Here is a 26,768-nt window from a genome sequence, read left to right on the forward strand (position 1 = left end):
CTCTGCAGAAAAACTAGAAAGGCTAATTAGCTGTTCTGGTAACACAGATAAAAGCATTGGTCCAATGTGAAAACTGATAGTAGACAATTGTGAGACATGTTTAAAATACAACAGGCCAACAGTAGGCCTGCCTAGTGCAACGGTAAAATGAGACTGTTGCAGTAGACTTGCATGAATTAGAACATGGCAAATGGTACTTACATCTAATTGATCATTTCACACGATTCAGTGCTGGCAGCATTCTGACCTCAAAGAAATCCACAGAGTTTGTAAAATACTTCATTCATTGTTGGATTGCTGTATAGTGATAATGGAGGAGAGTTTAACAATGAGGAAGTCTGAGATATGGCTGAAAATTTTAACATTGAAGTTAAAACCACTGCTGCATATAGCCCATGGAGAAAAGGTCTTCTTGAACTACATAATCGAATATTAACAGAAATGCTTCTGAAAGTCAAAAAAGATCATTACACTGATTGGGCTTTGATGGCAAAAAATACAATGAAAAATGTAAATGGTTTTAGTCCATAGCAGCTAGTTTTTGGACGCAACCCTAATCTTCCTTCTGTCCTTACTGACAGCCTACCAGCACTTAAGGGGACTACTGCAAGGGGCAGGAAAGAACATTACTGCATTGCATGCAGCACAAAAAGTTTTCACTGGGGCAGAATACTCTGAAAGAATAAAAAGAGAACACTTAGAAAACAGACTTTAAATACTGACACAAAATATACAGTAGGTGACAAAGTTTATTACAAGTGTATCTATTGTTCTGAGTGGAAAGGACCAGGCACTGTAATTGGTCAAGATGGTATTTATCAGATATGGTGGCGTAAGTGTTCGTGTCCATCATAGAAAACTTCACAAAGGAGGAGGATGAAAGAAGTTAAAGGTAGAGTGCTTATGGCATGTCATTTGGGCTCTGAAGCACACATACGGATAAGAACTGAATTGGTAGAGGAGGGATTTTCGATGTTTAATAACGTTTTTTTTCTATCACCAATACTGCACTTAATTGACCTCTCATCAACAAAAATGGAATATGCTGAGGACACCGACGCCATATGAGTCTCTGTGCCACATCTCGGAGACATATCCTTTCTCTCATCTACTCACTATTAAAGAAACTTGAATTTGGCCTGGTGCAATACTACATAGACAGGTGGAATGAGGATGTCATACAGATCTATCAATCTATAAAGAAATCCTCTGTTTCTGGTAAATTTCTGTAGCTAAACCTCAAGATTATTCATAGATGGTATATGACCCCGGCTCTATGCGGTAAAATCTATAAGCTTTCCTGTGGGAGATGCTGGAGGTGTGGTACTCTGTGGCTCATATGGCGGCAATGCCCTCGAATTGTACCTACATAGTATTGGTGGAAACTTCTAATTTAGTACGGACAACGCTATTACTAGATCCCTGCCTCTGGTTATTTAATAAACTACCAGAAAGATTATACAATGTACAAAGTAAACTGATGACCATAGCAAGCAAAAGTTTTAAGATTCTCATTGCTAGACACTGGAAATATACTAATTCCCTGACTGTCGCTGAATGGCTGCAAGAATGCAACTGCTCGATACAAATGGAGGAGTTTTTTTTATATATAAAACATCATTGTATAGATCCATACATATTAATAACTACTTTGGAGGAGTACTTGAGCTCAAGATCTAATACTTCATAGATATAGATTAATTAAAAATCTCTCTTTTGGGCTCTTTGCTTTTAAGAGGGTATGATGCCCACTGACCAAGAATAATTATCTGCTTTTGAAGGACATATTCTAATTAACTAGTTTCAAGAAGTAGGGAGAATATTTTAGTCTGAGACTATTGGAACATACTCTTATGATTTTGTAAATCTAGACACACACTGTACTGTTGTTAACTGTTCTGTACTGTTATGTTTTAGTGTATATTTATCTTTATTTTTCTTAGAGTAATGCTTACAAAAATTTGTGTATGCAGCTTTATTAATTTGTTATGTATTATATGATGTTTCATGTTTCAATTTAAAAAAAAAAAAAAAAAAAAAAAGCACTTTACAAAGTGAGTAACTCAAATCCAGAAGATGCTGAATGTGAAAGCCAACATCCAATGCAAGGAGAGGTTCATTGCTCCCAGAATGAAATGGGTAACGACAAGCACATTTTTTCTACATCAGATAGTGAAGAGAAGATGAAAAGCCATAGCACTGACAACACTGATGATACAAGTAAGGTGGAGAATTCTCCAGATGCTCAAGCAATGATGTAAACAAGATCCCTCAATCTAAAAAGGACAGGTTGTCCAGTATGTATGTAACAGAGAATAGAAATATTTACACTGCTGAAATTCTTGGCCGTGCAGGAAAAGCAACTGTAAAATTGAATAACTGGTACAATTTTAAGTATTCAGCACCAGACAGTATTGCTGGTACATCTGAATCAGCTGACTTGTCACATGTGGACAATCTTTGCATTAGACCATTTGAGAACTCAGTAGCTCAAATCAATCAAGAGGAGGAACAACAAGCTGAATTAAGTAACTGTAAGAATAATGATATTTTTGAAGAAGTAACAAATGCTGGCCAAAAGTGCATTTCAACCAGATGAGTCTGCACAATGAAAGAGACCTCATATGGACAAAAGCATAACTAGTAGCTAGATAACTGCATGAAAATTAAAAACTGACCATGTAAAGTTTCAGTTTTTGAGAAAACCAGATAACCTGAAGATTTTCTTTTCAGTGATGCATCATTGGGTAGTTTACCAGATGGAGGCACTTAATCATGCTAACGGAGCAGGATGGAATGTTTTCACCACTATGTTGGCAGTTGAAGAGAATAAGAAGGGTTGTTTGCAGTAGCCTTGTTGGAAAAACTCTTGCACTAGCTGATGGAATTGATAATGCAATATTAATTTCTACCCTGTATTTAGAACTTATCACAGGTAATGCGGATGGACTGAGCTTACCCATAACCTGTGTCACAGACAATAATTCCTTAGTTGATGCAATGAGATCCACAAAATCTGTTATTGAGAAATGATCGCGGCTGGAGATAAGTAATATCAAGGAACTAATCGAAGGTAAATTGATCTCTGCTGCTCCTAAAAACACTTGATGGAATGTGACTATTATTATCATCATCATCATCATCATCATCCTCATCAGGTATTTGTAGAGCGCCAACAGATTCCGCAGCGCTATTATGGCAATTATAGATTAATGAGCTTGTCATGTTTATGTATTAAAAACGCATTAATATGTATACAGCAATATTCATGTCATGTTAAGTGTTAACTTGCTGTTTCATTATTACAGTGGTTATTAAGAGCATGTGTGGTGCAGGAGGGGTTGGCAGTTTGTTCTGTTTGTAGTTGTTTTCTGTCAGTGAATGTAAAATGGCAGTTTTCGGTAAAGAAGCTCAAAAAAGAAGGATTATTCTTAAGAAGTTTGTTACAAGTTCTTTGTAGATAAACATTTTGAACATTGGGGCCTCAGTGTGAATTATGAGGCAGCTTTGTGTATTCTACTTCTGTAATTCTGTATTCTGTTTGTATACTGACTTTGTGTTCTATTTTCCGAGTTTTTGTTCTGTGCTTTGTTTTTTTTTGGAACTTTTATGCTTTTGTATTCTAGGTACTCAGCCATTTCCTATTTTAACAATTTGTATCCACAAGAAAGTCATCATGCTTCTAAAAAAGCCTAGATGTAGGTGTTATGATATTGGTGAATGCAGTTGAGGCAATGGCAGAAACCGGTCTTGCAAGTCAGCTACACATAAGAGTCTTTAGGAAGTGTGTACTTACTCAAAGCATGAGTGTGTCTGTTCAAAGAGTCAATAATAGTTCATTTGCTAACACTCTAAATACTTTGTGCAGTTGATTCAAATCTACTATTCATCTCTTAAAAGATGCTCAAATTTAAAACATTTCTAATTTAAAAATGATATAATCTCATGCAATAAAAGAGCAGAAATTACCAAGTTTACTAGGCGTATGTTTTTATAAAGTGTAAGCTGCCTTAACAGCTTCTGACTCTGGCCAGAGACTTAGTATAGCTATTAGTGTCTGATGATACATATTAATAAAACTGACGGCTGCAGATGTAGTATTTTAGAAATCTATTCTGCTCACTTTTGCAATAAGGTAACATATTTAAAGAAGCACTTATGAAGCCTTAAAGATTACCTGCTCTTGCCACAAGAACACTTGCAACAGTGTCGGGTATGCTTGTTCCTGCAGCTAGTAAAGTGAGGCCCATCACAGTGTCTGGTATATTTAACGTCTCACCTGAAATGACAGTTCAAATAAGTTATAAACATACAAATCATAGATTACTGAAAAAACAGCACACGTCTTAAAGGGATATGAAACCCCAACATTTTATTTTTCCATTTGAACAGAACATACAATTTTTTAAAAAAAGTTTACTTCTATTATCAAATTAGCTTTGTTCCCATGCTGTAAGATTTTAATGTGTATAAAAATAGTATTACTGTAGTTATAGAGAGGTTAGTGTGTCCTTCTGACTATTTTAACATTAGGCATGATGTAATGCTGAGGTAGTCAGTTACGCATACTAAGGGCTGAGATCATATATGGGTAGAAAGGATTGTTGTGAGTGGCAAAAGCTTACAATAGTTCAGATCACCTTATTTGGGACATGGCCAAAAGTGTATTATCAGCAGTTTTAAAGGGTATAAGAATCAGGGTGAGATAACAGTAGATAGAGTGCCTATCTGAAGGGAAACATCAAGTTACTCCATGACCTAAAGGCCTCCCATAGGAAACAAATGGGTAATATAATTTTATTTATTATTTCTCTGTTAAATTGTTTTCTGTGTTTTAACCTTGTAAACAATAACAAGTAATCTTGTTATTTATCTGTTCTTTAAGAAATCTGTGATTGTTTATTTTGAAGGAAGTATTGTTATTTGTTCTTGAAGGGTTACACAGATATACAGAAGATTGTATATAGACTTTTGTTTGCACAAGGCTGATTATTGATATATGCATATACATTTTTTAGACGTGAATGGTTTTAAACATAAGATCCTTTTTTTGTTTAAGTGTAATTTCTTACAATGCTATTCTTTGTTAAATAGATACCTAGGTAGGAGTCTAGAGCACTGTCAGGAAATCATGCTGCCTTCTAGTGCTCTTGCAAAGCTGCTGCCATATAGGGCTCAAGGCACGTGCACGATCCTGAGCTTACATCCCTAGTTTTCAACAAAAGATATCAATTTGATAATAGAAGTAAATTAGAAAGATGTTTATAATTGCATGCCCTATCTGAACTAGGGAAGAATAAGTTTGGGTTTCATGTCCCTTTAACTTCCAACAAGGATTTTACAATATTAGTTTTTTTTTTCTATTTCAGTATTTTATTAAAGAGCAGCTGACATGCGGTCTTTCAAAAGATATTTTAGAACATTGTAGTACTCTGCTATATGGAAATCCAAATCAGCTGTACAGAATATACTTGTTTAAAAAAAAGATGCATTATAATTTTTGAAAATTAAAGTTGACATGGCACAAGTATGATCCATATAAAGTTTTGATATGAATCCTGTCTTTGAAACAGTGTTTCTCAATTCCAGTCCTCAAGTACCCATAATAGTAACCATGGTTATTAACCTGTTCCCACCCATCAGCTGATTTTTTCACCTATTATGACAATCTAGCCTGTGCTTGAGGACAGGAATCGAGAAACTGCCTTTAAAAGTCACTAATAAACATTTTTATCTGCATTGCCTTTACTTGCTGCATATAAGTATGAGGTGCTGTTTAGATTTATGTGCTTTTAATAAAACTAAAATATATTTTATGTTTACCTGATAAATGTATTTACTTCATGACCGTGAGAGTCCACAAATCCTCACGTGGGATATATTTCCTGTCCATCAGAAGGAGGCAAAATACAACAAAATACCAGTGCTTTGTTTCACCCTCTCTCACAGCAATCCCCAATAACTCTTAGTAATACATATGGCAAGCAGAATAGGAATGCTAATAAAAAATAAATAAAAAAAAAGACCAAAGTGGGGCAAACAAAGTGCAAAAAGGAATCATCATGAAGAAATACATTTCTTAGGTAAGCACAAATTATGTTTTCGTACATATGATGGTGAGAGCCCACAAATCATCATGTGTGGAAACCAGTACCACAACGGTAACGTTTATGAGACTACCAGAATAGGGCAGGGCTAAGAAGTCAGTCATGTTATTAACAGTGTTAGCACTTCTCTGTGGGTGTTCAGTCCCGGTTCTCCCAAACCGTGGGTAGTAGACAGATATGTAGCAAAATTGTCAGGGCTGTACCACTTTCAGGGATCCAAGCTGTCCATGTCCTCTGACTCTCCACACTCTTCTCACCTCCAAAATAAAAGCTCACAATACTGCAACAACTTCAATACAACTGGATGGCGCAGATTAAGAGTATACTCACAAGATGTAATTGAAAAACAGGCCTTTATTTAAAACCATCAGCAGGACGTCATCAGGTACAGCTTAGGAAGTTTATTTGTACAGAGCTCAGCGTGTTTCGGCTATTTCAATAGCCTTTTTCAAGAGCAAAAGTTAAAAGCAGTATATTAAACTGTAAAAGTATGTGGACAGCTTGGATTCCTGAAAGTGGTACAGCGCTGCCAACTTTGCTACATATATGTTATTAACAGGCATAATGGCCTGCAGTACTTTCCTGCCAAAGGTCACTTCATTTAAGATAAACATCAAAATGATATAACTTGTATTCAAAGCTGACCAGGTATCAGTTTTACAAATATGATATAGAGAAGCTTAATTATGAAAGGCCCAAGTAGAAGCCACTGTTGCAGTTGAATGAGCAGTTATACACTCATAATGAGACTTGCCACCACCAAATAGGCTTTTCTAATTAAAGCTTTAGGTCAGGCTTCTTAAGTAGTAGATCTGTGGTTTTGAAACGCTTGTGAGGATCAAAAAATGAACAAAAAAAGTCTAAAAGACTTAGTTTCTGCCACATAAAACTTACCTGAATTGGTTTCTGGAACCAGGAGTGCAGAGAAAGTGCAGCAGCTTGGAAACGGCAGAATGCGGTTGTTCTTATAGTAGGCAGGTAAATAAGATTGATAAGTAAGTGCAGCAGAGAAATCAGGTAACACAACATAAGTAGCCAGGGGAAGCAGCAGAAACCATATGCCAAAGCAAAGGGTGCATGAAAATAGTTAATCATTAAAACTGTTCCAGAGGTCCACAAACAGATAAACAGTCCTGTACAGGTAACAAAGCAAAGGATTAAGCAGGTAGTCAGGGTCAAACTAGATGGGTATAAGCAATGTTATGCACTTTATCAGGATAGAAAATAACCAAGCACCAGCTGGAGGGCTCACAGTAGAAGTTCCTAAAAGATCCTTGGAGCAAAATTTGCCACAGGGTAATTTCTGTACCATTATTACAAATAGTGCTGTCCAAAGTACTATTAAGGGAGAACTGTGCAAAGATTAGTGCACTTTCCATATCCAGCCCCACCACTGCCTACGATACATTCTTCCTCCACCAGGGCTGTAAACAAAAAACTGTGCCCTGAAGCTCTAACGTCATTTGATTTTTTATCACAGCACTCAGGTAAGGTCTTTAAAGCATGACAAGCCTAAACAACATCAAGATTCAAAAGAAGCCACTCATTCTTAGGAGCTGAACACAAAGTTATCACAATTTCCTGACTGTGTCTATGGATATCACCTTTTAAAGAAAGGGATGGTTTCTTCTGAGAACAGCCTTATCTTGATGAAAAATCAGCAAAATGAGGCTTACAGGACAAAGCCAAATATGGCTATCAGAAAGAGAGCCTTTCAGATCAAGAGTTGAGGGTTTAGACCATGCATAAGTTTAAATGGATAAGCCTGAAGAACACTCAAGACCAAACAGACTGAGTAGAATCACAAGTTGAATGACAGGTTTGAAATGGATCAGAGCATGAATTGAAGTAAGAGTGATAGGGAATTACTTGGACCTGGGCTGCAGCAAAGCTTTGGAATTCAGGGCTAATGCAGGCTAGGCGACCACATAAGGGCACCATGTTAGGGTGTTATTTTATGTGTATATTTATTTTTTAGCTGCCTAATTTGGGCTTCATATTAGGGGCCATATGTAGTGGCATAATGGCTATAATGGGAGGGAACTCCCTTGAAGACATAGGCAGAGGGCTCAGTTTATCCAGAAACAATGGAAGCATCTGGCTGAAATATCTGACTGCATTCTCTGCCAAACTTTGGTTGCCCAAGAGCAGGGGACTTGACTGAACAACAGAGTTCTTCTGCAATCTTCCAACTGGCGATTGCAGGTGGACTAACTGCAGTTTGATAAAGTTTCCAGTTAGAGATGCTTGTATTAGTCTAGGAATAATGGTGAAAAATAAAAAAAGTCATACTGCCTCCAGGTTTGTGTATTTTATAAATTGTCACCATTGTGTGATTCATTATGCAAAGGCATCAACGATTTGCTAAGTTATGAAAAGCCACCACTTTAATTTCTGCATTACATAACAAACCAACCATTATAGCTATCATAGTAATAATACAGCAGATTAACAGTAAAAAATTTGATGCGATAACGGAAATCTATTTTCACTATCATAAATCAAATATTCATCTATAGCTGCTTAATAGATCATTAGAATATTTTGTTAAGAAGAAGTAATGATATATACTTTATTTTGGGGATGGGGTTGCCCATCAACATTTGTCTTTGCCTTTGTAGCCAAAAATCCTAGCACTAGCCCTATTGGAATTTATGAAGTGTTTTGTTTTGCCTCTCGCTGGTTGACGGGAAATATTTACCACATGTGATCACTAGTGGGCTCTCACTATCATATAAAAGAAAAATATACACTCTCTCAAATATAAAGGCAATCTACATAGTAATTTAGGTATGTGGCCATAAACTAATGTTTTTCATACCATGGGCTCGATTATGAGTGAAGAGCGCAACTGATAAGGGGTGTTTTGCAGCTTTTTGTGCACATCTAAACAGGACACGTGTTACGAGTTGAAAGTAAACGTGTTTGATTGATCGTCGACTACATAGCTCTGGTTAATTGTTACGCAAGACAAAATATGTATGTATAGATGTGTTTACATATGTATTTGAGTTTTACTGTACATATATTTGACTTCACTTACAGGATAATGTCCTTTTTATTTTTTTAAATCAATCTCTCTCTGTTCCTATAGGTATAGATATGTATTTTACATGAACAGTATCAGATATATATATGATAGATAGATATATATATATATATATATATATATATATATATATATATAATAATAAAAAGTACATTATTTTCTATGTGAAGAACATAGGAATACAAATTGTGTTTGCTCATTGGGCTTCGCAATTTATATTTAACACAGTCGGGTTAGTCTATATGAAAACTTAGTAATCTTAAGGTGTGATTAAAATATTAAATATGAAAAATAGTAATCAATTTGTTTTAAATATACTGTCAAATATTCTAAATAATCCATATAATATAGCTATTTTTCAGTATGTTTAATAATATTTTTTTATTTTATATTGTTCTGTATGTAAAGAACATTGTAAAGTGACATTTTCAGAACTCCTGTCAGGTTAGCTTGCAAGCATTTACTTATTTTTTTGTTTTTGCGCTCCATTGAAGTCTATGGGAGAATAAGTTAATGCGATTGAAATATTTTTTTAAGCTGGCGTGCAAACTTTTTACTTTCAACTTTAAATACGAGCGCAACCCGACGCATGCAAAAAGCCCCCGTCTAACGTAGTATATGCTCAAGCAGGAACGCTAAATTGCGCTCCACTCCTAATTTAGCTCCATATAAGCTCAAATGAAAACCGATTTTTTATAATAATAGTAATATTGCAGACTACAAAGCTAGAGTTAATCTTTTGTGTGTGACACTGGCAATTAACAATACAAACATTCAAACAAATTGGTCACTCTATTCCAGAGTTCTGAGCACTTAAAGGGATTCTGTAGAGCATGCAATTTTAAGCAACTTTATTCGTAGCCGACCATTATTTCTCTTGTTAAGTGTATCCAGTCCACGGATCATCCATTACTTATGGGATATATTCTCCTTCCCAACAGGAAGCTGCAAGAGTCCACCCACAGCAAAGCTGCTATATAGCTCCTCCCCTAACTGCCATTACCAGTCATTCTCTTGCAAGTCTCAACATAGATAGGAGGTCGTGAGAGTCTGTGGTTTTTTATACTTAGTTTATTTCTTCAATCAAAAGTTTGTTATTTTTAAATGGCACCGGAGTGTGCCGTTTATCTCAGGCAGTATTTGGAAGAAGAATCTGCCTGCGTTTTTTCTATGATCTTAGCAGACGTAACTAAGATCCAGTTGCTGTTCTCACACATTCTGAGGAGTAAGGTACTTCAGAGGGGGAATGGCGTGCAGGTTTTCCTGCAAATAAGGTATGTGCAGTAAAATATTTTTCTAAGGAATGGAATTGACTAAGAAAATACTGCTGATACCGAAGTAATGTAAGTACAGCCTTTAAATGCAGTGAAAGCGACTGGTACCAGGCTGATTGATAGAGATATATGCTAAGGTATGTGCAGTAATATATTTTTCTAAGGAATGGAATTGACTAAGAAAATACTGCTGATACCGAAGTAATGTAAGTAAAGCCTTAAATGCAGTGATAGCGACTGGATCAGGCTTATTAATAGACATACATACTCTTATAAGAATGTGTTTTAAAACGTTTGCTGGCATGTTTAATCGTTTTTTTAACATATGTTTGGTGATAAAACTTATTGGGGCCTAATTTTTCCACATGGCTGGCTTAAATTTTGCATAGAAACAGTTATAGGGAAGGTAATCCACAGCTCAGCTGTGGCAGTTTTGTTGTGTCTGTTTAAAAAAAAATGTCGTTTTTTTTTTTTTTTTTATCTGTTTTTTGCATTAAGGGGTTAATCATCCATTTGCAAGTGGGTGCAATGCTCTGTTAACTTATTACATGTACTGTAAAAATTTCGTTTGATTTACTGCCTTTTTTCACTGTTTTTCAAATTTTGACAAAATTTGTTTCTCTTAAAGGCACAGTAACGTTTGTTATATTTGCTTGTTAACTTGATTTAAAGTGTTTTCCAAGCTTACTAGTCTTTTTATTAGTTCTAACATGTCTAACATAGAGGAGGCTCTGTGTTTATTATGTTTAAAGCCATGGTGGAACCCCATTTTAGAATGTGTACCAGATGTACTGATTTCATGTTAAACAATAAAGATCATTTTTTGTATTTAAAAACATTATCACCAGAGGATTCTGTCGAGGGGGAAGTTATGCCAACTAACTCTCCCCACGTGTCAGACCCTTTGACTCCCGCTTTAGGGACTCACGCTCAAATGGCGCCAAGTACATCAAGGGCACCCATAGCGTTTATTTTACCAGAGGATTCTGTCGAGGGGGAAGTTATGCCGACTAACTCTCCCCACGTGTCAGACCCTTTGACTCCCGCTCCAGGGACTCACGCTCAAATGGCGCCAAGTATATCAATGGCGCCCATAGCGTTTATTTTACAAGACATGGCAAAGGTTGTGTATAATACACTGGCAGCAGTATTAGTCAGACTACCTGAAATTAAAGGAAAGCAAAACAGCTCTGGGGGTAGATACAGAGCATACAGACGCTTTAAGAACCATGTCTGATACTACCTCACAATATGCTTAGTCTGTGGGTGATATTTGTGACTCAGGGAAGATGATTTAACCTGATTCTGATATTTCTACATTTAAAATTTATGCTTGAGAACCTCCACTTGTTGCTCAGGGAGGCTTTAGCTGCTCTGAATGAATGTGTACAATCGCAGTGCCAGAGAAATTGTGTAGACTGGATAAATAATATGCAGTGCCGGTGTGTACTTATGTTTTTCCAATACCTAAAGAGGTTTACTAAAATTTTTCATAAGGAATGGGATAGACCAGGTGTGCCGTTCTCTTCCCCTCCTATTTTTTAGAAGAATGTTTTCTAATAGTTGCCACCACACGGGACTTATGGCAGACAGTTCCTAAGGTGGAGAGAAGAGTTTCTACTCTAGCTAAGCGTACCACTACCTCTGGCGAGGACTGTTGTGCTTTTTTAGATCCAATGGATAAAAAATGTTTATTCAACAAGGTTTTATCCTGCAGCCCCTTGCACGCATTGCTCCTGTCACTGCTGCTGCGGCGTTCTGGTTTGAGTCTCTTGATGAGGCTTTACAGGCTCCATTGGATGAATATATTTGACAAGCTTAGAGCACTTAAGCTAGCCAATTCCTTTGTTTTCTGATGCCTTTGTTCCTTTGACTAGACTAACGGCTAAGAATTCTGTTTTTTACTATACTGGCGCGCAGAGCGCTATGGCTTATATCATGGTCAGCTGTCGTGACTTTAATAAATAAGCTACTTAACTTCCCTTCAAGGGGCAGACCCTATTCAGGCCTAGTTTGAAGGAGATTATTACTTATATCACTGGAGGAAAAGATCATGCCCTTCCTCAGGACAGGTCCAAATCAAGGGACAAAAAAGGCCTAATTTTCGTGCCTTTCGAAAATTCAAGGCAGGTGTGGCATCAACTTCCTCTAAGGCAAAATAAGAGGGAACTTTTGCTCAATCCAAGGCGGTCTGGAGACAACCGGACCTGGAACAAAGATAAGCAGGTCAAGGAGCCTGCTGCTGCCTCTAAAACAGCATGAAGAACGGACCCCTATCTGGTAACGGATCCTATAGGGGGCAGACTTCATTCTTCGCCCAGGCGTGGGCAAGAGATGCCCAGGATCCCTGGGCATTGGAAATTATACCCCAGAGATATCTTCTGGATTTCAAAGCTTTCCCCCCCAAAAATGGGGAGTTTTTGCCTTTCACGTTTATCTGCAAACCAGATAAAGAAAGAGACATTCTTGCATTGTGTACGTGACCCATTCAGTTCCAATAGAGGAACAGGGACACAGTTTTCCTCAAATCGGTTTGTGGTTCCCAAGGAAAGGAAACCTTTAGACCTATTTTGGATCTAAAAGATCTTAAACAAATTCTTTAGAATTCTATCATTTAAGATGGAAACTATTCGTACCATCTTAACTATGATCCAGGAGAGTCAATAGAGGACTACAATGGATTTGAAGGATGCTTATCCTCACATTACGATGCATAAAGATCACCATCGGTTTTTCAGGTTTGCCTTTCTAGACAGGCATTACCAGTTTGTAGCTCTTTCCTTTGGGTTAACTACAGCCCCTAGAATCTTTATGGAGGTTCTGGGGTCACTTTGGCGGTCCTTAGGCCGTGGGGCATAGAAGTGGCCCCTTATTTAGACGACATCCTGATACAGGCGTCAAACATCCAAGTTGCCAAGTCTCATTCGGACGTAGTTCTGGCATTTCTGAGATCGCATGGGTGGAAAGTGAACAAGGAAAGAGTTCTCTATCCCCAATATCAAGGGTTTCCCTCCTAGGGATTCTGATAGATTTTGTAGAAATTAAAATTTACCTGACGGAGTCCAGGTTGTCAAAGTTTCTAAATTTCTGCCGTGTTCTTCATTCCATCCGCGCCCTTTGGTGGCTCAGTACATGAATGTAATCGGCTTAATGGTAGCGGCAAGGGACATAGTACCGACCACTGCAACTATGCATGCTCAGCCAGAGGAACGGGGATTACACAGATTTGTTCTCCTGTTAAATCCGGACCAAGAAACCAGAGATTCTCTTCTCTGGTGACTATCTCGGGTCCATCTGTCCAAGGGTATGACCTTCCGCAGGTCAGATGGGACAATTGTTACAACAGATGCCAGCCTTTTAGGTTGGGATACAGTCTGGAACTCCCTGAAGGCTCAGGGATAGTGGACTCAGGAGGAGACCCTCCTTCTAATGAATATTCTGGAACTGGGAGCGATATTCCATGCTTTTCAGACTTGGCCTCAGTTAGCAACTCTGAGGTACATCATATTTCAGTCGGACAATATCACGACTGTGGCTTACATCAACCATCAAGGGGGAACAGAAGTTCCCTAGCAATGTTAGAAGTCTTAAAATAATTCACTGGACAGAGACTCACTCTTGTCTAAAAGCTATCCCTATCCCAGGTGTTGAGAACTGGGAGGCAGATTTTCTAAGTCGTCAGACTTTTCATCCGGGGGAGTGGGAATTCCCTCCGGAGGGGTTTGCACAAGATCAAGCAGGAGAGTGCTTTGGTGCTTTTGACAGCGCCTGCGTGGCCACGCAGGACCTGGTATGCAGATCTGGTGGACATGTCATCCTTTCCACCACGGTCTCTGCTTCTGAGACAGGACCCTCTACCTCAGGGTCTTTTCAACCATCTAAATATAACTAATCTGAGATGGACTGCCTGGAGACAGAACGCTTGATGTTATCAAAGCATGGCTTCTCCGAGTCAGTAATTGATACCTTAATACAGGCATAAAAGCCTGTCTCTAGGAAAATTTAACATAAGATATGGTGTAAATATCTTATTGTTATGAATCCAAGGGTTACTCATGGAGTAAAGTCTGGATTCCCAGGATATTATCTTTTCTCCAAGATGATTTTGAGAAAAGGGTTGTCAGCTAGTTCTTTAAAAGGACAGATTTCTACTCTGTCTATTCTTTTGCACAAGCGTCTGGCAGGTATTCTAGACGTTCAGGCATTTGGTCAGGCTTTGGTTAGAACCAAGCCTGTGGTTAAAAATGTTGCTCCTCCATGGAGCTTAAAGCTGGTTCTTAAGTTTCTTCAAGGAGTTCCATTTGAACCTTTTCATTCCATAGATATCAAACTTCTATCTTGGAAAGTTCCTTTTGGTAGCTATTTCCTCGGCTCATAGAGTCTCCGAGTTATCTGCGTTGCAATGTGATTCTCCTTATCTGGTTCTCCGTACGGATAAGGTAGTCCTGTGTACCAACCTGGGTTTTTACCTAAGGTGGTATCTAACAAGAATATCACTCAAGAGATTGTTGTTCCATTCTTGTATCCTAATCCTTCTTCAAAGAAGGAACGTCTATTACACAATTTGGACGTGGTTCGTGTTTTAAAGTTTTACTTACAAGCTACTACAGATTTTCATCAAACATTCACCTTGTTTGTTGTCTATTCTGGACAGAGGAGAGGTCAAAGGACTTCAGCAACCTCTCTGTCTTTTTGGTTAAAAAGCATAATTCATTTAGCTTATGAGACTGCTGGACAGCAGCCTCCTGAAGGGATTACAGCTCATTCTACTAGAGCTGTGGTTTTCACTTGGGCCTTTTTTAAATGTGGCTTCTGTTGAACAGATTACAAGACGGAGTCTTGGTCTGCGTTTCATACTTTTTCAAATTTAACAAATTTGATACCTTGCTTCTTCGGAGGCTATTTTTGGGAGAAAGGGTTTTTTACAGGCAGTGGTAACTTCCGTTTAAGTACCTGCCTTGTCCCTCCCATCATCCGTGTACTTTAGCTTTGGTATTGGTATCCCATAAGTAATGGATGATCCGTGGACTGGATACACTTAACAAGAGAAAACATAATTTATGCTTACCTGATAAATTTATTTCTCTTGTAGTGTATCCAGTCCACGGCCCGCCCTGTCACTTTAAGGCAGGTAATTTTTCCATTAAACTACAGTCACCACTGCACCCTATGGTTTTCCTTTCTCTGCATGTTTTCGGTCGAATGACTGGTAATGGCAGTTAGGGGAGGAGCTATATAGCAGCTTTGCTGTGGGTGGACTCTTGCAGCTTCCTGTTGGGAAGGAGAATATATCCCATAAGTAATGGATGATCCGTGGACTGGATACACTACAAGAGAAATAAATTTATCAGGTAAGCATAAATTATGTTTTTTACTGCATAGTGTGCTCAGCCAGGCACAAAATTGCATGAATACTACCTTAAAAGGACAAAAACTAAATAAATGCTAGATCGAATGATGCTTTCAAAGAAAAGATTAGTCTAAGAATAAAATCTATATGTATTTTTAAACATTTCATTACCTTTTCAAATATTGTCAAAATAAGTGTAAAGTTTTAGAGTCTATAAAATAATGGGAGCTGCCATTTTGTAACTTTGGTTACCTTCTCTGCTGTGGCCAATTAGCGACAGTTATAAATAGGTCACTAGAGTGTGCAGCCAATGGTGTGCTACATTTTCCATTTCTAACGGGAACTGAAAAGCTCACAATTTTAGAATGGAATTACAGCAAAAGGGGACAAAATAAATAGTGAAAGTATATAGCAGACTTTTTTTTTATATATATGTATGATCATTTTATATTACCATTTTAAAGTGTTTAATGTCCCTTTAATTCTTAGTATTGAGACACGTTATTAAGGTTGACCAGTAAGTGGTGCTGTTTTGTTTGACATTAAGTATTGCCATAAAATCGTTTCAGCTCCATTTTATTTTTCATATTGCATAACTTTATCATAAAACAAGTGCCTTTTACCACAGCAGCATTTATTAACCCCTGCATCACCTCACCACTGACATCCTCTATCTTCTGCCACATTTCCCCTCTACGCACACATCACTCCTTCAGCACATAACTCTGCAAGCAATTCAGCTGCTTCCTGTTATGTTTGTGCATCAAAATTCACCCCTCCCTCATCTTATCTAAAACAGTGAACTTCAGTAATTCAGTTACTAGTACTGCCCCATTCTGGCTCTGCTGACACCGATTCTACAGCTTATGCTTCACTCCTCTGTGTACCATAACTTCCTGGCAGTCAAGTAAGTCACCTAAGTACACTTTACTAAAACCCAGTCATATACTGCATTTTACCCTACAAACAGCTCAAATTATTCATCTAATTTTCCATTTTTATACTTTTCAGTGGTGATATTCTCTAACTTAACCTTTATGATTTCTGCACTAATAAAGCTCAATTATCATGCAGTCTTTTTTGTCAGCCCTGTAGCCACAAAAGCATGATATTCACTTGCCCTGGGGCCTCTCTCCCTATGGCCCCACTGACATCCACACATAGCATGAGACTAGTGCTTAGACTCCTGATCCTGTATTTCCTGTCATATGCACACAAAAGACCTCATATCAGATCATATTGCCCTGCAGACCCACTGTCACATACATGCATTATGCATCAGATCAGATACCTTGCCCCTGCACCCCCTCTGAAAACCACGTGACCCTGCACCTCAACTTTTTTTTTTTTAAATAAAATCAGATAAAATGTATTTTTCCATTATATATATATATATATATATATATATATATATATATATATATATATATAGATAGATAGATAGATAGATAGATAGATAGATAGATAGATAGATAGATAGATAGATAGAGAGAGAGAGAGAGAGAGAGAGAGCAATTAAGTCCTCTCAAAGAAATAAAAACACTAGTTAGAAACCTTGCATGTATATGCATTTTAAACCTGATGGTTAGCCCAGCCCACAGTGAATATACCAATAGAGGAAGATGACAATAATAATGGTAGATGGAACGGTTTTAGCATCAGATGCCCTTTTATTACATGTACCAAGGTATTATGCCTATAGTTTCACAAATCTAACCAAATAGACTCTCCCCCCCCCAAGACAACACTTTAAAATTAATTTCCATGAAGGTATTTTGAGTAATTACTTGTCAAACGACAAATAACGTTTTCAATCAATATATATATTTGAACTACATATATTTTTTTTGATGACGGAGTCCCTTTAAGTGTGGATAAAATATTATGAATGTAATGGGAAAAACAGCAAATTGTAAATAAATAATATGCTACTGTTGTAATCCAAATAATTTAATGGTTACAATAGTGCTAATAACCAGAATAAATCATATAAACATTCACCAAGTTTTTTTTATTTTTACTTTCAGATACTAATAAACGTTTAACGAACCTGTTGCCAATAAGAATTACATAGAAAAAAAATCCACTTTTATTGAAACTTGGGAGATCACATCATGCTATAAGCATCTTTTTTTTTTTTTTTTTTTTTAAACTGAATTGGAGTTTTACCTGTATGCTTGACACGGTTCATTTACTAAAAAACGTTCTCAAAATATGATTAGCACACTAAAAACAATACTTTTTAGTACCACAGAGGGTTGTAATAGAAGTGCTGAATTTTACGTGGTGCAACTATAACATTCCATTGCAACTTTGTTTTATATTAGTTGGATCATTCACTGGACAATATAAGTCTATTGGAAAAAATGACTCGCAAGCAACTTGGATTGTAATTTCCACAGTTTCACAGAATATGGAGCAAACTAAAATCAGAGCCGTTTGGTTGTTCCACAAGTCAGAATAAGGGACTAAACAAGCTACTGTAATTTAGAAATTCCTTCAATGTTGAACCATCCTTCACAGGGATGAGTACCCATGGGCAATTATTTTTTGTTCGCATTCCATGATTTTAAAATTGTTAAGCAGATTTTCCCCAAGAATATTAGACTTCACATAGTATAGTATAGTATAGTGTAGTGTAGTTTAGTATAGTGACCACTGCTCAGAGTTACTTTGGCAAGGCACTCTGAACTGGGGTTTTCAAAGACAGATCTTATTGCAACCAGTATAAAGAAACTGCAAGGTGACAAATTGTGCTAGAAGCAGCAATCCGCAGGAGCCATTAAAGTAAATCCAATGGTAATCCTGTGAATTCAGCCTAGTGCAGAGATTTCATGTAACTGCCCTGCTTTTCCGGGTGATGCCAAAGATTAAATAAGACAATTATGATGCAATTCCTTAGGCTCCAGCACTGCTGTCAATTGGCACTCATAAATGGTCCGTCAGATCACAAATACTAGTTACTTCTTTAGTCTTGTCAAAAGTTCAAATTTTATAATTAAGATTTGATTGGACATGCTTATGGGGTCATATTTCAAGAAAAAAATACTAAATTCTCAAGTCTTTTTTCAACTCTTTCTGTCTTCTGTATACATTAAACTGAAGTCCTGGAGAAAGAGTTAGGTATGCAGAGGAATCTGGGTTTAAAGCGTGGAGCTATACTTGCTAAACATCATGCAATACATTGAATATGATTTACCCCAAGTGCAAATCATATTTTAGCTTTAGTATCATTTAATTTCAATACAGGTAAAATTACTAAGCAGCTAGTTAGATTTACTGTACTTCAGGCATCCTAAAACAAAAAAATCTTGGTTCTGAGAAAGAAAAAGGAGGATCTTAAGGATAAACAAAAAAGATTCTGTATGTGATGTGGCACAGTATGTTAATTTATCTATTTGTGTTTTAGCCTAAAGTTCAGTCTAGTATAGAAGATAAATTCCATATTCAAGCTCTGATTTTTTTACGCTTAGCACATGCATCAACAGATCATATGTACAATCTTCACAAAAAAGTAGACCCTGTTTCACAAAAAAGTATGAGCTCCATTTATGTTTTAAAAAAAAAAAAAAAAAAACAACAACAAAAAACTACAACATTAAGATTCAATTATTCATGGTTTTTAGATTCTATATTTGGACAATCAATAGGTGTCTGTTCCCACTCAGTATACTGTATTTCTGGGTCCTACTACTGGTCATTATGTTTTTAATACTTTTTTGTATTTTTATGATTTAGTGAAGAGCTGCTCTATTTTTCTCTTCTAACACTGGCCTACATCAATCCAATATCCGAGAAAAAATGGTGCAGATTAATATATTGTACAATTAAAAAAGGTGCAATATAAATCAATATTGTGATGCATTAAAATAACTGTTTTGTTTGTGACCTAATTCTTTATATAAAACTTTTAAAGGAGATCTTGCTCATTTTCAGGTTGAAAAGTGGCAGTAAAAGCATTGTCAGTATGTCAATATAAGCATTCCATGTACCATGCAGAATGTCACTTAACACTTTCCCTTATTCAATAATCTGCCTTAAATATTAACAATTCTGCATAACTTAATATATTACATAAAAATAGAACACTAAGTATATGCACTACATCTGTTCAGTTCTGAGGAAGTAAATATCAAAATTAGGAGCTATAATAATACACAAAATAATAAATGGATTCTTAACCTTACTTAATATTTAACCGACCTATCTGAATGTAGTTTTATGTTCAAATACTTTTATTAAGATTCCTTAGCTCTTGAAGTTTGCATTTTGAATCATGAAAGTTCATTTTGGACTAGACTTTTAAGGCAAAAAAAGGGCAATTCTGTTATACGGCTATAGGATAGCATGCCAGTCAAAATGTAAATCTTCCTATGTACACAGGGGGCCACTCTTGGACCTCATACACACAAAGAATACTACTAATAAAAGGAAGATATTCTGAAATAAAGGAGACCACTCTTGGGCCTCATAATAAACCTCTTTTAAATGTTACATGAATGGAGTCAAGTATAGTCAAAACATAGCGATAGGAAACATAATTTATGTAAGAACTTACCTGATAAATTAATTTCTTTCATATTAGCAAGAGTCAGCCAGGAGGGGCAAAGTTTCCCAAACCTCAAAATGCCTATAAATACACCCCTCACCACACCCACAATTCAGTTTAACGAATAGCCAAGAAGTGGGGTGATAAGAAAGGAGCGAAAGCATAAAAAATAAGGTTTTTGGAATAATTGTGCTTTATACAAAAAAATCATAACCACCACAAAAAGGGTGGGCCTCATGGACTCTTGCTAACATGAAAGAAATAAATTTATCAGGTAAGTTCTTACATAAATTATGTTTTCTTTCATGTAATTAGCAATGAGTCCATGAGCTAGTGACATATGGGATAGCAGATACCCAAGATGTGGAACTTCCACGCAAGAGTCACTAGAGAGGGAGGGATAAATAAAGACAGCCAATTCCGCTGAAAAAATAATCCACAACCCAAATCAAAAAGTTTTAATCTTATAAAGAAAAAAACTGAAATAATAAGCAGAAGAATCAAACTGAAACAGCTGCCTGAAGTACTTTTCTATGAAAAACTGCTTCAGAAGAAGAAAACACATCAAAATGGTAGAATTTAGTAAAAATAAGCAAAGAAGACCAAATTGCTGCTTTGCAAATCTGATCAACAGAAGCTTCATTCCTAAAAGCAGAGGAAGTAGAAACTGACCTAGTAGAATGAGCCGTAATCCTCTGAGGCAGGGTTTTACCCGATTCCACATAAGCATGATGAATCAAAGATTTAAACCAGGACACCAAAGAAAAGGAAGAAGCCTTCTGACCTTTCCTAGAACCAGAAAAGATAACAAATAGACTAGAAGTCGTTATGAAATCTTTAGAAGTTTCAACATAATATTTCAAAACTCTAACTATATCCAAAGAATGCAAAGACCTCTCTAGAGAATTCTTAGGATTTGGACACAATGAAGGGACAACAATTTCTCTACTAATGTCGTTAGAATTCACAACCTTAGGAAGAAATTTAAATGAAGTCTGTAACACTGCCTTATCCTGATGAAAAATCAGAAAAGGAGATTCACAAGAAAGAGCAGATAACTCAGAAACTCTTCTAGGAGAAGAGATAGCCAAAAGGAACAATACTTTCCAAGAAAGTAATTTAATGTCCAGAGAATGCAAAGGTTCAAATGGAGGAGCCTGTAAAGCCCTCAGCACCAAATTGAGACTCCAAGGAGGAGAGAGCTGAGCGCTGAGGGGCCTTCCGCATTGAACCCTGATTATGGCCGCGCAGTTGGGCTGCAGAGAGCGAACAGCCACTTACCCAGGCGAGTGCGCACTATTGTTTCTACAGCCATAAAGGGGACTAGAGACTTGAGTTTGGACTCTGACTTTGCTGAGATGCGGATCGGTGGGCTAATTTCTAGAGACTGTATGCCGGATGCGCAGAACGCCATTCTGATGAATGAGAGTGCGACACATACCACCGCACAGCAGACAGGACAACAAGATGATAAAGGGAAGCAGGCTTACAATCCAAAGCGCTTTGGAGAATATATGGCCGAGATGTTCAGGACCGCTGGGGTGAAGGTTTACCAGTGGACCTTGCTCTGAACAGTGTTTTTTTTGCTTGCTGGTGGTCAATGCTGGGGTCGCTGCAACCAGTGCAGTATGGTCCCTGGGGCCTCCATCGAGGCATTGGATAATTCAGATGCAATCTCTGTGCCGACAGTGAGAGAAATATGTGCACCCCTGGGGATCTCTCTGCAGCCTACTTTGTGGCTATGTTTTACATGTTGTCTTTGTTTGCTGCTGTGTATAGTTTTAAATACGCATTTGTTGAAGCATCATTTTCCTGTGTTATAAAGTCTTTCACGAGGTCCAATACCTTCCAGTCTCTTAAAGCTAGAACTCAATACTTATTCCTACTATATGTTCTGGTGCACCCACTAGGAGCTGACTTAAATCTTCAAAACGTATCCATAACACTTAATATGGGCTTAGGCATGGTACACATTACAATCACTGTACTCACGATACAGCCATACTAACTACAGGAGATCTACTTCATTGAAATTCAATGCAATACCTGAGAGATAGAGAAGATGGGACTAATCTGGACTGAGTTGGTCAGGACTCCACTGCATGTTAGAGATCTTACATCTATGCTAAAGAAAGGAACTCTGAGTATGATACTGCAGGGCATAGGGCCCATGCCCTGTGGAAGATTCATATTATATTTTTTACCTCATGTCACTGACCATTGATCTCCTAAACTTCCCATATATGCATGAGAAGGTGTGTTCCAATGTTTTACTTATGAGAGTCCCTGCTCTGTGTCTTGGTATATTTATCTATACAGGTCCCTGTTTTAAATTGCAGTTGAAGCGAGTACTGTACAGAGGTATACCTATATTTCTGCATGGTCCACTCTACCGTTAACTCAAAAGGTCTAGTATAATACTGGGATATAAGCTCTTATTTTTATAAAATTATGTTCTCTGCGTGACTGGTGACTATTTTTTGGGATTTCACATTACCAATAATTTGGGCATTGACACATCAGATTGTCCCTTAGACCATTGTAGAGTGGAGTATTGCTACACACTTAATAGCTTGATAATACATGGATAGTTATGTACTGTATACCTCATTTATTGCAAAGTCTATGTAGGATGAGCGTCTTTATTTTTATTCCAAGTTCTTTTTATTGAAAATAAATCAAGCATAATACAAGCCATAAGAGTAGATTGGTACACATGGTAAAGAAAACCGTCATAAATGTTTGAGAAAGAAAAAGAAAAGAAGAGACATGGTCCAATTTGGCTTATACCTGTGGAACATATTAAATTTCACAAATGATTCTCGCATATTAAGTGAAGTAAAAGTACAGAAGAAAAATTCTAGATTATAACACATAGGTAGGTCTAACTTTTCTATTAAATATCGATCAAGGGTCGTCCTGTCTGCGGCGTGTCCACTCCGGGTCGCCGGTTTATGTCTGGTCTCTCATTTATGTGTGAAAGGTAGTGATCCCAGAGGGCATGGGCCTCTATGAACGGATCTCTATTGTTATTTTTGTATGAACTAAACTCCTCAAGTTCAATTAGTTCAGATACTTTATCTCTCCACCTCTGAGGGTTTGGGGGAGTGTGTAGTTTCCACTGTTTGGCTATAATGGATTTAACGCTATTTATCATTATTTGGAATAAAATTTGGTGGGCTTTAGAGGTCAATTTCTTAAACTTATTAAGTAGGAAGACTAGGGGGTCTAAAGGGAGTGTGCACTCCAGAGCCTTCTCCATTTCTCCAATACAATTTCTCCAAAGTTGGTTGATAACGTTGCACCACCACCACATGTGACCCATGCCACTGCCAGTGTGTCCGCACCTCCAGCACCTATTTGGGATTGTTGGGTAAAGTCTGTGCAGGCGTTTGGGAGTAAGATACCAGTTATGTAGTATTTTGTAATTTAATTCAACCAGGTAAGCTGAAGAAGATGAGGACTTGGTGTTTCTGAAAATATCTGCTGCTGTATGTGGGAGAATTATAGTACCAAGTTCTCTTTCCCACGACTCAATTGAGGGGGGAAGGGCACCTGGTGGCGGCTGTGTTAGGATAGAATGTATCCTGGATAGAGTGTGCTGTTGTGGATGTTTTGCCGTATATAATTTCTCGAGGTTCGTAAGGGGTCTTAGCATGTTGTTGCAATATTTGTGGGTCAGTATGTAGTGGCGAGTCCGTCTGTAGTTGAACCAGTTCTGGAATAACGAGAAGCCCTGATCCTGTAGGAGTGTTTGGGACATTAGCTGGTCATGGCTAGATATCTGGTGCAGTTCTATTTCAATAATATTTCCGTCCAGCCCACATGCCCCACTAAGATCAGTAACTGAAAATTCACTGTTATGGGTCAGTGACGTCAAAGGTGAGGGGTTGGAAGAGAGAAGTGGGTTTATTCTATTTGCATAATGCCATTGTTCTAGTGTTTCTCTGGTTATCGGATTTGCAATGTTTTTGGTAAGCGAGTGGAAGTTTGGATGCCAGCAGACGGCTGAAAGAGGTGTTTCTGGGTTTAAATTTTGTTCTATCTCTATCCATCTCTTTTGTGTTTTATGGGTCCTCCAATCCAATATACGTTGAAGGAAAATAGCCGTCCTATAAAGAGCAATGTCTGGTACACCCAACCCTCCCCGTTCTCTCGAGCGCATCATTGTTATTTTGTTTATTCTGGGTTGTCCACCCCTCCAAATAAATGAGTGGAATAGCTGTTGAATCTGAATAATGTATCTATTTGGAAGCGGTATTGGTAAGGTCTGCATAATGTAGAGTAATCTCGGAAAGGCGTTCATTTTGACCGTGTTAATCCTCCCTAACCATGTCAATCTCCTGGAGTTCCATGAGGAGAGGTCCCTAGCTAGGGCAATTCTGATTGGGATATAGTTTAATTTATATATCTTGTCCATGTCCTCCGCCAACTGGATTCCCAAGTATTTTATGGATTTCTCACACCATCTAAATGGACAAATTTGGGCTATCTGGCGTGTCATCCACTCTGGGAGAGAGACTCCCAGAATTTCAGATTTTGTATAATTAATAAGGAAATTTGTGAGTTTGTTAAATATCTTTAGTTCTTCCATCAGCGGGGGCATGGACCTGATAGGATTAGTAAGAGAGAATAGGATGTCATCAGCGAACAGGGAAAGTTTGTATTCCCTGTCCCTGATAACAATACCTGTGATGTTTTTGTTAAGTCTGATTCTGGTGGCGAGGGTCTCCAGAAAGCATACGAATAGCAGAGGGGAGAGGGGGCAGCCCTGACGGGTACCATTAGTTATCTGAAAGGGCTGTGAAAGAATACCATTTAGGGTTATTTTGGCACTAGGACTTGAGTACAGAGCGAAAATTCTCTGTAGCATAATGTCTCCAATTCCAAATGACCTCAGTGTCATCTTGAGAAACTGCCAATTTACTCGGTCGAAGGCCTTCTCCGCGTCTGTGGATAACCACACCGCGGGAATGTCCTCGACCTTAGTATGCCAAATTAAGTGCAGATTGCGGACCGTGTTGTCTTTGGCCTCTCTGTTTGGTATGAAGCCAACTTGGTCCTGATGTATTATGGAGGGAAGAATTAGGTTTAGTCTAGTGGCCAGTATTTTAGCGAAAATTTTTAAGTCACAATTTAATAACGAAATTGGCCTATAATTGGGAATGGCGTCAGGAGATTTGCCTGGTTTTGGGATGACTGTAATGTGGGCTTGTAGAGCTAGGGGCGAAAAGGGTTTGTTTTCATCTATTTCTTGAATGTAGGACAACAGGTGAGGGGCCAAGGTGTTTTTAAATTTATTATAGTACGCCGATCCGAAACCATCTGGTCCCGGGGCTTTACCTGTCGGGAATGAGGATATGGCGTCCTTGACCTCTTTAAGGGTAATTGGTGAGTCAAGGGCCGTCTGTTGTTCTGTGGTGAGGGATGGAAGCTGTAATTGGGCTAAGTAGGCAGATATTTCCTGTTCAGTGGGGTTGGACCCTGCGTCCTCTAAGTTGTATAACCCTTCATAGTATTTTCTAAATTGGTCAGCTATGTCTCTTGAGGTCGACCAGGTCTTCCCTTTAGGGTCTTTTATTGTCATTATGTGGCGTTTGTTGTTGCGTTGGCGTAATAGTCTGGCTAGTAATTTGCCCTGTTTGTTGTACCCTTCATAAAATGTTTTTTTGAGAAACAGCGCCGCCCTCTTGGTTTCATGACCCAAGAGCAGGTTGAGCTGGTCTCTTTTATGTTGTAGGCTAGTAAGAAGGGATGAGTTACTTGGAAATTTTTTGTGGATATCTTGTAGTTTACCCAGGTCATTCAGTAGGGCAGTCAGGAGTTGGGTTTTTTGTTTGTTTCTTGCTGCTTTTAGTGCAATAATCTCCCCTCTAATAACGCACTTATGCGCCTCCCATATAGTTTGTGCAGTAACATCTTGTGTGCTATTTGTGGTGAAATAGTCGGTAAGTGCCTTGGTAATCTGTATGGGTATGATCGGGTCATGAAGTAGTGTTTCGTCAAGTTTCCAAGTCCTATCATGTCTTTGTGAGGTAGGCCACCTGAGGGAGCAGCTGACCAGGGCGTGGTCCGACCATGTTATAGGAGAGATATCTGTATGTCTGACTAGTTCTAAGCTGGTTACATCAATAAATATGTAGTCTATTCTCGTGTAGACCCGGTGGGGGTGGGAGTAGAATGTGTAATCTTTTGTGGTAGGATGGGAAATTCTCCACATATCATGTACCGCTAAGTCAGCTAGGTGGGCCCTAAATGAGCGTAAGAGTTTCTGGGGGGCAGAGGAAGCACCTCTTGAACAGTCTAACTCCGGATCTATTGCTATATTATAATCCCCTCCTAGAATAAGGCTACCTTTGGAATAGTCAAGAATGGCTTTTTTGACGGTGTGATAAAATTGCGGTGTAGCGACGTTAGGGGCGTAGGTGCTAGTGAGTGT

The 26,768-nt window shown here is 38.0% G+C and overlaps 1 protein-coding gene and 1 long non-coding RNA gene across 3 annotated transcripts in view; one reads left to right on the forward strand and one right to left on the reverse strand.

The window, feature by feature from the left end:
- SLC24A5 (solute carrier family 24 member 5) overlaps positions 1-26,768 on the reverse strand; it is a 171,080-nt gene that overhangs the window by 60,539 nt on the left and 83,773 nt on the right. Inside the window, exon 8 of the mRNA XM_053717462.1 lies at positions 4,178-4,279. Coding sequence (XP_053573437.1) covers positions 4,178-4,279 — 102 coding nt within the window. The remainder of the gene's footprint in view (positions 1-4,177; positions 4,280-26,768) is intronic.
- The window catches only part of LOC128663241 (uncharacterized), an 88,250-nt gene continuing 66,210 nt past the window's right edge, over positions 4,729-26,768 (forward strand). Inside the window, exon 1 of one of the 2 annotated variants that reach the window (XR_008402839.1) lies at positions 4,729-4,786. This is a non-coding gene — a long non-coding RNA (uncharacterized LOC128663241). Of the gene's footprint in view, positions 4,787-16,615; positions 16,688-26,768 lie in introns of those variants that run through there. The other variant, XR_008402840.1, reaches the window with a different exon arrangement.

The sequence above is a fragment of the Bombina bombina genome, chromosome 6, assembly GCF_027579735.1.
Source record: "Bombina bombina isolate aBomBom1 chromosome 6, aBomBom1.pri, whole genome shotgun sequence".
Classification (NCBI taxonomy): domain Eukaryota; kingdom Metazoa; phylum Chordata; class Amphibia; order Anura; family Bombinatoridae; genus Bombina; species Bombina bombina.